Raw genomic sequence first — 14,879 nt, forward strand, 5'->3', positions numbered from 1 at the left:
GCACACCATTAATCTTGATCGAGATCATACACTTAGTTATGCAAGATTTGATCCAGAGTATAAATTGAGTAGGGAAGAGCATACGTTCCATAGCAGAGAAAAGGAAATCCCAATTTAGGCTATCAAAAGCCTTGTGGATATCCAATTTAAAGGCACACCTGGGAATGCCATCATTGCGGTGGTAATATTTGCAAAGCGCTTGAACAATCATGATATTATCACCAATAACTCGCTTGGGAATAAAAGCAGTTTGATTGTGAGAGATGAGTGAGGGAATTATCAGTTTCATATGCCCAGCTAGCAGCTTAGTGATGCATTTGTAGAGAGTGTTGCAACATGAAATTGGACGATAATGCTCCATTCTAGAGGGATTCTCGCATTTAGGAACAAGGGTGATGGCAACAGAATTAATGGCATTAGGGAGGTGAAGAGAATCAAAGAAGTACAAGATTCCATTAGTAACTTCATCCCCAATGATGTGCCAAGCCGCCAAATAAAATTCAGGAGTAAGACCATCCGGCCCAGGGCTCTTCTTCTTTGCCATGCGTTTAAGAGTGTTGAGAATGTCTTCTCTATTGAAAGGAGTGCATAGATATCTCTGTGTTGAAATGCAAATCAAGTGTACTACCTCTTCGATATTTTCCTCGAGCAAAGTAGATATACTTGTAAAACATAATTGCCTAAAACTACGAGCATGTAAAACTAGGTCAAGTTTTAGAATATGTTTCTGGTGACACGTGATTTGGTTTCAGTGACAACAGCCAACTCAGCAGCACCGACACTATAATATTTTGAGGCGTGGAATGGGCTCTACGATATTGTGATGGCTGACTTTCACATTGCAGATATATATGAACATCTACAAGTTTATTCAGCGCATTCGTGATCAATGCTTGAGGGGCATGTCCATCATCTGTAAGTTAATTCAATTAACTTATCACACAGACAACATGCCTAAACATTCATATTTTCATTATTACTTTTTCATATTTGGGGTTTTAGCGTTAAGGAACTTTACGGAGAGTAAGAGCTTTTATTCTTGAAATAAGGTTAGCTACAACCATATTTAATAATTTATATTTCAAATTACTAATTTATTAAGTTGGAGTGATGGCTGAGGATGACCCAATGGGCATAGGAAAGGAGGCTCTGCAAAACGGGGCATCCTACTTCATCCAAAAACCACTCTCACCTTTTGACGTAGCATACCTCTGGCAACATATTGTGCATAGGACATCGATAATTCCTGGTGATATGGATACTTTGACCAAACAAAAAATGAATGGCCTCACCAGGTCTTATGAAGGAAATGGAAAACGAAGAAAGATTCAACATACAGAAGGCCGTGTGACAGGTAACTCTATCCTGCATAATAATGGACTCTATAACAATACAAGAATGATTTATACTTCTAGTGTCTTGTCCACAAATATCTTGGAAATTTTCATAGCTCTGTTGTTTGACTAATATATTTTTAATTAGCAGAAGCTGCTCCAAGCAAAACTTCAAACATGAGGAATGACGAGCAAGGCTATTTACACCCGTCTAGTAATTTTCAGGTACTAATTTAACCATAACCAACATCTGTATAGGCATCTATTCTTATTTTTGATTATGTCTCATTCTTGGAAAGCGAATTAAAATACAAACTAGGGTGAAAAAAAATATTATTTTTGGGAAAAAATCCAACCAAGGTAACTTAATAAACATTTTAATGGTGTTCATCTTGTATATGTCTTCATATTATGACAAAATAGATTCTTGTCAGAGAGGAAGGTTGCACTATATTTAATTCGATAGTATATTCTACATCTCTATTATCTTATTTCCACCCAAGTCATTATGAAATGTTGGGGTATGCCCATCATGACCATAAAGGGAATTTTTTAGTTTTATATCATTTCCATCCTCATGTACTTGAATATCATATTCACTGTTGAAAGACAATGCTGGAAAGTGGTCCCCAAACTGTGTTGGCTATACCACTGCGGGTGTTCCATATATCCTAAATGAATTGAACACCAATATTGCACAGAATGCAATGATTGAAAATGTTATTACGAACACGGGTAGACTTCATGTAGCCGGGCAAAATGGAGGCTTTCAAATGGGAGTGGATCAAATGACCCCTACAAATGTTTACTGGACTGGTTCTCTACAGATCCCAAATCTAATTCCAGATCAAGAAGCCTCGGGTGATTTGGGCGGAGGAATGTATTTTGATGGAAATACAGGCAATGTGGGTAACATAAGGACGAGAACCGATCAAGTTGCAGCAGTGGGGAATCAAATATTTCTGGGAGGGGAACAACTGATTCTTGAAAATGGTTATTCTACATGTTCTCTTCAGGTTCCAAATCTGGGTTATATAAACACTACTGGCCAATGCACTTCTGGTCTTGATAATACAATTGAAGAAGAGCTGACTATGATAATATTGCTGAAATACTAAGTCACATTCAAGAATAAGATTGGACCTATCCAGTGAAGCAAAATCAAGCAATTTCAAATAACCGGAAGAATAGGAGATAATTTATTTGTTGGAAATTTTTTCATCTTAGAAATCTTATTTGTATGTTTGCCAGTAAAATGCATGTATATTATTGAAAACATGGTGATAAGATATGTTCTTATATTCAAGCTTTTCATTTTCTTAAATTTAGATATATTGTAAATATTTCGTGGACACAGTATAACAAGTTTAAATGTGTCCTCATCTAAGTGCTGATCAATAGTATTTTGTTTCCTAAATAAATTTTGGAAATAAATTTATACGAACACAACTTTGAATGGGAAAAGTCTAAAATTCACCCGTTTTCAAAAACTAAACAAAAGAATAATAATTTAACAATTAATGCATTATATTTGTCATAAAGGGTTAATATAACCGTTAATACGCATATATCACTGTCTACACTACAGGAAAAGCGGTCCTTTTCGACCGTCCATTTCTGGTTGAAAATGACTAATTTCGACCGTATACGGTCGAAATTAGTCATTTTCGACCGCAGAATGTGCGGTCGAAGTTAGGCTAGTCGAAAATAAATTGCGGTCGAAAATATTAATTTCGACCGGTTATTTTCGACCGTCTTTTTCAACCCAAAAAATTGTTTTCATTGAAAATTTGAACTTCCCGCTCAAGTTTTTTAAAAAATCTGAAAAATTCAGTTTCCCGCCAATTTTAATTTTTTCGACCGATAACGGTCGAATTTATTAAACATTCGAATTAAATTTTTGGTCGAAATAAACATACCATTACGGTCGAACTAATTAAACCAAAAAATCGGTAGTCGAAATTAATAGACCATTATTTTGGTGCGGTCGAAATTAATAAGCCATAATATAAATTGTAAAGTTTTAGTGGATTCTGCTTACCTGTTCCCAAAATACCAAACTACATCCAAAATAACAATAATAAAAAACATAAATATTTAAAGCCAAATTGCCAAGATAAAAATACCCAACTATTCAAAATAACTACAGAAAATATACTTAGATATTTAAACCATCCACCAAAAGTTAGAAATTCATCCATCCACTAAAAGTTAGACTCTTCACTGGCTTACTAACCCATTAACCAAAAGTATGAAATGCCAAATTACCACAAGTACTCCTGCTAATCTAACAGAGAGTATAAAAACGCATCTAAATCATAGTCATCTTCATACGGATTTTTCTCTGTACTAGCTAGTTACCAGCGTTAAACTCATGTGGCGCAAGGACGGCTATATAATTCAAAATTTAATTACTGCTCATAATTTGATCTTTATCTATTCGGTAATTGTGTAAACTCCAAGTTTTGACGCTAGGATTGCCACATGTCTTCTGAGAGAAAAAATCTATGAGAACAACACTGGTGATTTGATTTACGTGACTCCATAATAGTAAGAATTTTGTTATTCAAAATTCTGCTAAATATCAATGTCGAGAACTGACTTCACGAAAAATAATCATGTCATAGACTTCAATTTGTGGTAGTGTATTTGACTTGTCGATATCTTGAGTTTGCGGTAGCACTATTCATTGGTGGTAAACTTGTTTCCTATAAGCCCAAATGTTGTGTCAAATTCTCCACTTGCTTACGAGCCTTATGCAGTTTATTATAGAGTCTTCTACATAGCATAATTAATTTTACTTTATATAAGAGCTCCACAACTTTATTGAAATTTTCTCAGGCTTGAGAATACGGTAATGAATGAAGCCTACAGTATATAATTCTATTGTCCACAACTCATGTTCACGTTGTTGGAGTGTTGGGCGGTCCATTTGACTTTTTTGACTTGTAGTTGAATGGAGTTTTCTATATTTTGATTAGAACAAATATAGACAATTTAATTTCAGCTTTTTTCTTAAATTTTTGGATATGATCTTGATGTTCTTCTTCGGTAAAAATCCTTATTGTAGCTACTTGAATGTTAAGAGAGAAATATCCCTATAGTATAACAAAATTTGAACAAAATTACGACATAATACCGTCATACCTTTTTAACAACCCATTTGCTTAATAATATGATTGGTTTCTTCATTTAGTTATCTTATGTGTTTTGCAAAGAAATAGTCAATTATTCTTTGCACATATTTAGGTGTGGCCATAAAGTAAAATAATATATTTATTAAAAAAGGACAATTTAAGAAAGTTAGTTGGTAAGTAATTTTTTGGTGCGCTCATGAAGTAAAATAATATATTATTAAACAAGGACCAATTTAAGAAAGTTAGGTGGTTAGCAATGTATAAAAATATTAATTTTTTACTAGTTATCTCTAAAAAAAAGTATGGAAAATTACACTCCCCATAATAGATTTAAGTGAGTATTTCTTTTGGATTAATATTTATTTTTTGCAAGGTGAATACTACCGGGTTTTCGACTCGACTTTACATTGTTCCCATGATAACCAAGTTTCCACCATAATTCGGATTGAAATCGGTACAACTCGGGTCGAAATTGGATGAACTTAAAAAAACTCCAATGGAAAAAGCTAAAAAAACTCATAATCCACGATAATAACTCCATTATATGTCACTTATAGAGTTTTATTATATTGTCATGATATAATATGTAGAATAAATAATTTATTAATTGACTTATATATTAGTTATTTGTCTTAGGAAAATAATTATTTAATTAATGTAATTTTTGATTTAAGTACTCATTTCGAGTACCCGAGTACTCATAGATTCCCCGATTCAAGCTAAGTTCAGAATTTTAAACCAACCCTAAATAGAGACCATGATTAAACATTTTTTCATTATTCCATGTGTAGTTGTAATATGTTGGATAGAAAAAGGCATATGCACTATTGTTATTGAAAGAACCAAAACATAATGTTATGATCATAAGTAATTATTCTTGAAATGCAAATCTAGTGTACCTCTTCGATATTTTCCTGAAGCAGTGTAGATATATTTGTAGAACATAATGGACTAAAAAATGAGCGTGTAAAACTAGGTAAAAATTTAGAATATGTTGTGGTGACAAGTGATTTGGTTTCAGTGACAACAACCAACTCAGGTTTCAAAAACATCACAAAACTCAAGTTTGAGAAATATGACATAAATATATATGTATGTATATATATATTTCAATTTAAATAGATTGCATAATTTTGATAAATTGAATATGAATAATATTATAAGATTTTTGGGAAATTTCAAAAACATTACTTAATAAATAAGATAATATTTTATAAACAATGAATTTCAACAAAAAATTATGATGAAAAATAAATATTATAATACTATTCTTAAAACACTCAACATAACAAATACTATAAATATATGTTTGGTTTAATTTATTTGTTTTCGTGTAATACAACTTGTCAATTTATTTTTCATTAAAAAAACTTTAACAGGACACAAAAAAATATTTTATGAAAATATTGTATTCATCTAATTTTTGTAATTCGATAATTAATTAAGAATTCATATTTATATTGATTCATAGATTAAAATTTTATGTTATGCATTAAATATGTTATTTATGTATTCTTGAATCATTTCCGAATTTCAGATTATTTCCAAATTCTATAAGTCTATTTTATTGTTATTGGAGGATATATAAAATTAGAATATCGAATATTTGACTAGATAGATATTGTGAATCGTAGAATATCGAGATTGGATTTTGATTTTTCAAAAGAATAATATTATGTAAAATTTTTGATAATAAGCAAAATATTTACTTTATAAATGTGATAAAAATTTGTAACCAGGGTAAAAAAACAAATTTAAACTAACAAATATTTAAAACATAATCTTTACAACTACCATCATAAAAGATAATTATCATCTACCTTTTTTAATATTTAAGTCATGAGTCCTACATGGTTGCTTTGGTTTATTTGTTTTTACTTAATACCAAATTGTCAATTTGTACCAAATTATATATTTTTTAAAATAAACATAATATAATAGTTTTTAAAAATATTCATTCGATTTTTGTAATCCCAAAATTCATTAATAATTCAAATTTTGTATTACTTGGTAGATTAACATTTTATGCTATCCATCCAAAGGTTTATGTTCGTATATTTGAATTCATTCACAAATTAGAAATTATTTGAAAATAATATATTCATTCGATTTTTGTAATCCCAAAATTCATTGAAAATTCATATTTCGTTTTACTTGGTAGACGAATATTTTATTTATCAATTCAAAGTTTTATGTTTATATATTTGAATTCATTCACAAATTCCAAATTATTTCAAAATTCTAAGAATGTATTTGCATGTCATTAGAGGATATACATACTATAATATTTATTATTTGTTTGGATATATGTTTCGAGTATTATGGAATATAGAGATAAAGTTTGTCTTTTCAAAACAATAGCCAAAAATATTTTTAATTTTATTCTGAAAAAAGGCTATGACTTTAAGAAAAATTCTTATAAGCCTGAATAAAAAAAGAAGAAAGAAACATTCTTGTTTTATGTTTATTGTGGGATGGAATATTATTATACTCCTAAAATATAATGTAATAATAAAACTAAATTTATTTGACAAGCAAAAAAAACTTCCATGACAAATTTTAAGTTTGGCGGGATTTTTGCCCCCTTTTTTCTTTAAAAAATTTGTATTTCACATTTGAGTTTTACTATATTTGAATGGGCGCTACTTTTCTATTTGTTCCCCGCTCTTTAACTTTTGAAATTTGACATCCATTAAAATCCTATTTAAGCAGCACATTGAGGAACCCTATTTGATTAATCTACTACACTGTCACAGTCATCTGTTTTCTCACCCATAAAATTTAACATCTTTAGAGGTTCTCTCAATATCTAAAATGGCAAAAAAAGGAGCAGGGCGCAAAAGGATTCCAATGGAGAAGATAGAGGACTCAAGTAAGGTTGGGGTTACCTTCTCAAAACGAAGGTCTGGCCTCTTTAAGAAGGCATGTGCGGTCCGCTCTCTCTGTGACTGTCATACGGCTATTGTTATCTTCTCAGGGGACAACACAGTTTATTCTTTCGGTGATCCCTCCTCAGATAGGATTTTCAATTCCTTCATCGGCGCTACCCCTGCCGAAGAGAGCGAAGGCGCTACCCGTGCCGAAGAGAGCGAAGGCGCTACTCCTGCCGAAGAGAGCGAAGGCGCTACCCCTGCCGAAGAGAGCGATGTCCCACAGTTAACAGAAGGTTATGATTTTTGTCAACTGATGGAAGAGATGACAGAATATGAAGGCATAGTTGATGCAGAGAAAACTCGGGAAAATGGCTTTACTGAAGTTGAGAACGATCCTCAAGATGAGAATTGCTTGGGGAAATTGTGGTCAGCACCAGTGGAGGAACTAACATTGGCAGAAGCTGAAGAAATGTTGGCGAAATTGGAGGACTTTAAACCATTTGAAGACACTTCTAGCAGCCAAGCACAAACATAATCATCAAGACACACAAATGTAGAATCTCTTGGCGTAATTTGCCGAACCAATTGATAACAATAAAAAACAGGGTTGTATGTTTATCAAAATAAAATAATATTAGTATTATATATGTTCGGGCCTTTTTTATTGATATGTGATAACATAATGATACATACTTGGTACACGAATAAGAAAACACCCCAATGAATATGACTAAGAAGCCAATATTAAGATTTTAAGCTCCTTTCAGTGGTAATATATTTTGTAATACAGCCACCCCAAGTCCAGGTACAAGTTATACAATAATTTAATGCTAAACCCTTTTTTAACATCACCCTAGTTTGTTATCTTATGGATGTCGAAATTGACTTGCTTAATATTTATTTTATATGCATTTTCATACGTTGTGAGCGATACGTTAATTATTCAAAAGTAGCAAATACAATACACAAAAATGTAGAAGAACCATCAAGAATTTGCTAAAGCTAATGTTGTAGATATTTTTGTGGTGCCCCCAAAGCCATGTCTAAGCACACGACATCGATGTTTACCTATACATGGGTGGCCAACATATCCTAGACCTTGGCTAAAAATCCATGATTAGTGGAGTTTTTTGGTAGTGATATCGGTATATGGGTTCTTCAGAGGTGAAAGGTTAAGGCTGGATTTACATTTTTGATTTTGCTCATCATATAGACAAAAAGTGCATCCTGATTGATACTACAAGGAGTCTTCTTGCCACAAAAGTATTAATTGCTTCTTTGCTTCTCAGGTCTCGGGCTTTTCTCTAGGCTATGAGATTATTTAATGTTTGAAACCCTGGAAACAATATTTTATTTTATATTTTTTATCATCAAAATCTACTAAGTTAATTAGTAAAATTTCACTATATTAAGTGACTTCTTTTAGATTTATCATCAAAATCCTCAGATGTTCAGGGGGTCATGGTAAGGACCGATGTGAATTATCTGGTCGGTTGTAGCTGGAGCAGTGTCAGAATTTGTACTCGCGGATTCTGTTGGTTGATCACAACCCCGTTTCCCTAGTGGAGAATGCATCTCTGCTTCAAGAACAATTCTATAACGATAATGATTTGTCTATTAATTTTTTTTGTTAATTAGTTCTTGTGATCAGATTCATGATTCTTTTATTGTATTCTCCACGTTTATTCATCTGATGCATACTTAAATAAACACATACACACACACATATGTATACATATTCTATTTTTTTACTAGTTATCTCTAAAAAAAATTATGGAAAATTTCACTGCCCATAATAGATTTAAGTGAGTATTTGTTTTGGATTAATATTTATTTTTTGCAAGGCGAGTCATATCGGTTTTTCGACTCGACTTTACATTGGTCCCATGATAACCAAGTTTTCACCATAATTCGGATTAAAATCGGTACAACTCGGGTCGAAATTGGATCATGAACTTAAAAGAACTCCAACGGAAAAAGCTAAAAAAAACTCATAATCCAGGATAATACACTTATAGAGTTTTATTATATTGTCGTAATATAACATGTAGTATAAATAATTTATTTAGTGACTTATATATTAGTTATTTGTTTTAGGAAATAATTATTTAATTAATGTAATTTTTGATTTAAGTACTCATTTCGAGTACCCCAGTACTCATAGATTCCCCTAGTCAAGCTGAGTTCCGATTTTTAAACCAACGCTAAATAGAGACCATGATTAAACATATTTTCATTATTTCATGTGTAGTTGTGATATGTTGGATAGAAAAAGGCATACGCTGCACGAACATTGTTATTGAAAGCAGGGCTGAGCAAAACCGAACCGAACCGGAATAACCGAACCGAACTGTCGAAATTCGGTTCGGTTTGGTTTGGAATTTTTTAAAACTCCGGTTAGTTCGGTTTTCGGTTTTAACCGAACTAAAAGTTCGGTTCGGTCCGGTTTCTGAAAGTATAATTTCGGTTTAACCGAAATAACCGAAGTTTTTTTTATATATTTTTTTAAATTATATTTATATATAATATTAATAATAATAATCAAATACTAGATTAGGGGTGAGCAAACGGTCGGTTCGGTCGGAAACCGAACCGAACCGAAATAACCGAAAACCGAACTTTCATATTTTTCAAAACCGAACCGAACCGTACTTCTTTTTCAAACCGAACCGAACCGAACCGAAAAAACCGAAGTATTTTCGGTTCGGTTCGGTTAAAACCGAACTTTATATATAAAAAAAAATCTTAAAACACAAATAAAAAGAATACTTAAAAAAGAATACTATGAGGAGGCGGCGTCATAATCTCTGAGGAAAGTGTCGGATCGGTGAGTTTGGGGGATTTCTTTCTCGATCATGGCTCGCAGAATGAAGGGGGTTCTACTGGGTTTGGATTTGGGGCGAATTTTTGAAGGGGGAGTTGGATTTGATAGAGGTGGTAAATGGGGGATGAGTTTAGGAGTTAAGGCAGGAGCAGGAGATAGGGTGGGAGAAGCAGATGAAGATCTGGTCCAAAACCATGTGTACGCTTATTGCTGTTTAGTGCCTACCCAGGTTAAGATTAGACCCCCACGCAGTGAAATCAGAAACTATACTCCTGAGTCCTATGTATAAATATAATTGTATCAAAATATAAATATAATTTAAAAATATATATATAAAAAATTTCGGTTATTTCGGTTAAACCGAACTTTTGATTTTCAGAAACCGGACCGAACCGAACTTTTAGTTCGGTTAAAACCGAAAACCGAACTAACCGAAATTTTAAAAAATTTCAAACCGAACCGAACCGAATTTTGACGGTTCGGTTCGGTTATTTCGGTTCGGTTCGGTTTTGCTCAGCCCTATACTAGATACATAAGTAGTAAAGTATGTAATATCTAATATGTTAAAGTTACTTGAGTCGATCTCCTCTCCTGAATCCCTAAACCCACCCACCCACCCACCCGCGCCTTGCGACTACCTCCACTGCCTTCTCCAGAGTTCCGATTCAAGCTTTATTCACCCTTAACATCTGATTCATCTGATTCAAGCTTCAGTGATTCACCCTTCACATCTTTTATACTTGAGTGCAGTGGGTTTGTTTAACTGCTGATGTGTATGGCTTAATGGCTACTGTGAAAGTTTATGTAGAACTTTTTTATGGGTGTTACTATGAACCAGTTTAATTTTATCTTTTTTATGTATTCTTTTTATTTTAGCTGAAGTTTTTTTTTTAATATAAAGTTCGGTTTTAACCGAACCGAACCGTAAAAACCGAAGTATTTTCGGTTCAGTTCGGTTCGGTTTGAAAGACAATTACGGTTCGGTTCGGTTTCTAAAAAAATGAAAGTTCGGTTTTCGGTTATTTCGGTTCGGTTCGGTTTTCGACCGAACCGACCGTTTGCTCAGCCCTAATTGAAAGAACCAAAACATAATGTTATGTTCATAAGTAATTATTCTTGAAATGCAAATCTAGTGTACCTCTTCTATATTTTCCTGAAGCAATGTAGATATATTGGTAAAACATAATGGACTAAAAAATGAGCGTGTAAAACTAGGTAAGGATTTAGAATATGTTTGTGGTGACAAGTGATTTGGTTTCGGTGACAACAACCAACTCAGCAGCACTGGCACTAAAGTATTTTGAGGCGTGGAATGGGCTCTACGATATTGTGATGGCTGACTTTCACAATGCAGATATGAACATCTATGAGTTTATTCAGTGGTCAATGCTTGAGGGGCATTCCCATCTGTAAGTTCAATAACTTATCACACGCACAACATGCCTAAACACTCAAATTTTTCATGATTACTTTTTAATGTTTGGGGTTTTAGTGTTAAGGACCGTTCCGGGGAGTAAGAGATTTTATTCTTGATATATGGTTAGCCACACAACCATATTTAATAATTTATATTGGAAATTACTAATTTATTAAGTTGCAGTGATGGCGGAAGATGCCCCAATGGGCATAGGAAAGGAGGCTCTGCAAAACCGGGCATCCTACTTCATCCAAAAACCCCTCTCACCTTTTGAGGTAGCATACCTATGGCAACATATTGTGCATTGGACTGGGAGGATTCCTGATGATATGGATACTTTGACAAAACAAAAAATGAAGGGCCTCACTAGGTCTTATGAAGTAATTGGAAAACGAAGAAAGATTGAAAATAAAGAAGGTCGTGTGACAGGTACCTCTATCCTGCATAATAATGGAGACTATAACAAGTCAACTAATGATTTATAACTCTAGTATCCTGCCCATTAATATCTTGGAAATTTTTATAGCCCTATTGTTTGACAATTAAGTATATTTTTAATAAGCAGAAGCTGCACCAAGAAAAATTTCACACACTACGAATGACGAGCAAGGCTATTTACACCCGTCTAGTAATTTTCAGGTACTAATTTAACGATAACCAACATCTGTATAGGCATCTATTCTTATTTTTGATTATGTGTAGTTCTTTGAAAGTTAATCAACATACAAACTAGGGTAATTGTTTTTATTAATTTTTGGAAAAAATCCAACCAAGGTAACTTTATAAACATTTTAATGGTGTTCATCTTCTATATGTGTTCATATTATGACAACATAGATTCTTGTAAGAGAGGAAGGTTGCACCATATTTTATTCGTTAGTATATTCTCCATATATCTCCATTATCTTATTTCCATCTAAGTCATTATGAGAACTTGGGGTGTGCCCATGACTAGTATACGACAAAGAGAATCTTTTGGTTTTATATCATATCCATCCTCATGTACTTGAATATCAGAAAGACAACAGGAAAGTGGTCTCCAAACTGTGTTGGCTATACCACTGCGGGTGTTCCATATATATATCCTAAATAAATTAAACACATAAAGATTGCACTAAATGCAATGAATGAAAATGTTATTATGAACACTGGTAGAGTTCATGTAGCCGGGCAAAATGGACACTTTCAAATGGGAGGGGGTCAAGTGACCCCTAAAACTGTTTACCTGCAGACTGGTGTTCTACATATCCCAAATCTTATTCCGGATCAAGAAGCCTCATGTGATTTGGGCGGATGAATATATTTTGATGGAAATACAGGCAATGTGGGTATCATAAGGACGGGAAACGATCAAGTTGCAGCAGTGGGGAACCAAATATTTCTCGGAGGGGGAACAAGTGATTTCTGAAAATGGTTATACTACCGGTGCTCTTCAGGTTTCCAAATCTGGGTTACATGTAAACACTACTGGCCAATGCACTGCACTTCTGGTCTTGATAATACAATTGAAGATGAGCTGACTATTGATTATATTGCTGAAATACTAAGTCACATTCAAGAATAAGATTGGACGTATCCAGAAGCAAAATCAAGCAATCTCAAAATAACCTGAAGAGTATGAGATAATTTATTTCTACAAACTTTTTTCATCTTAGAAAACTTATTTGTATGGTTGCTACTAAAATGTATGTATATATATTTGCAAACATGATCATAACATATGTTCTTATATTCAAGCTTTTCGTTTTCTAAAATTTTAATATATTCTAATTATTGGCAGCTGACTGCTGAGACAGCATAACAAGTTTAAATGATGTCCTCTTTTAAGTGCTGATCAATATATTTTGTTTCTTAAGTAAAATTTTGGAAATATGTTTATGCGAACACAACTTTAAATAGAAATGTGGGAAAAGTCTAAATTTCACCGTTTTTATAAAATTAACAAAAAAACCGTTAATAGGCATATCGCTGTGTAGTTTCATTGTATTATACTAGCGTTAAACTCATGCCAATTATGGACGACTATATAATTTAAAATTTACTGCTCATAATTTAATCTTTATCTATTCGTTGATATGTGAGTAAGCTCCTTGTCATATGTCTTCTGAATGAACAAATATATGAAAACATGACTTGTAGTTTAATTTGTTTGATTCCATAATAGTAGAATTTTATTATTCAAAATTCTGCTAAATACCCATATAGAGAATTAACTTCACCACGGTTATATGAGGTATATATGTATAACTGACTTTGAAGTTCAAAAATAATTATGTCATGAATTCCTCACATTGTTCATGAATTCATCAAGATCTTTCGCCGTTCTCTTTGCTTCACCACTTCTTGAGTTCTGAACTTCCTTAGCCATTTCTTTCACTGTATCCTGAAGAAACTTCGATAATTTTTAGTATCACTATCTCCGTAAGAATGGATTATAGCCGAACTTAAACCCCATGAATCACACACCTGAGAAGAACCCCGAATCAGGCATATCGGGCCGCCCAAGGAACGAAAGGGATCCCTTTTCTTTCTCAATAATGCTCTAGAAGCCATTAAAAAGAATTACTTCCGATTTCACATGGGTGGCAATGCCAGCCTACAGAATTGCACATTTCACACAATAATCAGGGGTAACTAGCAAGAAAAACAACCTTAAAGTCAGGCTTTAAATTCATTGATCTCGAATCATATTGTTCCTTACTTCCATTCTACATAAAATTTACCTCACATAATAAACTAGACCACAAAAAGAAATCAAAATCCTCAATGAATGTACAAACATAAGTAGATAAACATACAAGACAGCTACTAACAGTAAAACAGAGATAATGATTATAATAAGTTTTTTTTAACACATATACTGTTTTTTAATCACGGGACGGATACTCGTTGAGCAGTTAAAAGATGTCAGAGGTGTTAAAAATATATTATAATTTTAAATATTATATATTTATCTAACTGTTCAAAAATTGTATGCCACTTAAAAAGTTCTTGACAATTTTTTCACTCCGGATGTGTTACTAATTTATTATAGTCCAGAATTTTTATCCAACGGTTAAAAAATGTATGATACTTAAAATTTCTAGCAATCAATTGTCAGGACCAGGACCCAAATTATATATGAATAAGTTTGCCAAACTAGATGAATCGGATAAAATAAGCATCTTTAAAACTATTTTTATCTCGTCTACTTTCATTTAAAGTAATTTATAATGATGAATATGCACGTATTGACTTTCATAAAAAGTTTATATAACATTTTAAGAAGTTATTCCCATCATAAATCTTAGTTTT

General features: G+C 32.8%; 1 protein-coding gene across 1 annotated transcript; it reads left to right on the forward strand.

The window, feature by feature from the left end:
• The first annotated feature begins 7,285 nt into the window (after positions 1 to 7,285).
• On the forward strand, positions 7,286 to 7,879 carry LOC135149907 (agamous-like MADS-box protein AGL62). The gene has a single exon (XM_064086017.1). It carries the CDS (start codon positions 7,286 to 7,288, stop codon positions 7,877 to 7,879), a length of 594 nt encoding a protein of 197 aa, XP_063942087.1.
• Positions 7,880 to 14,879: the final 7,000 nt, after the last annotated feature.

Source organism: Daucus carota, chromosome 1, assembly GCF_001625215.2.
Source record: "Daucus carota subsp. sativus chromosome 1, DH1 v3.0, whole genome shotgun sequence".
NCBI classification, from domain to species: Eukaryota; Viridiplantae; Streptophyta; class Magnoliopsida; order Apiales; family Apiaceae; genus Daucus; species Daucus carota.

Bases quoted from the DNA above. Each gene is read 5' to 3' on its own strand.
- LOC135149907 (XM_064086017.1), top strand. From the start codon at position 7,286: ATGGCAAAAAAAGGAGCAGGGCGCAAAAGGATTCCAATGGAGAAGATA.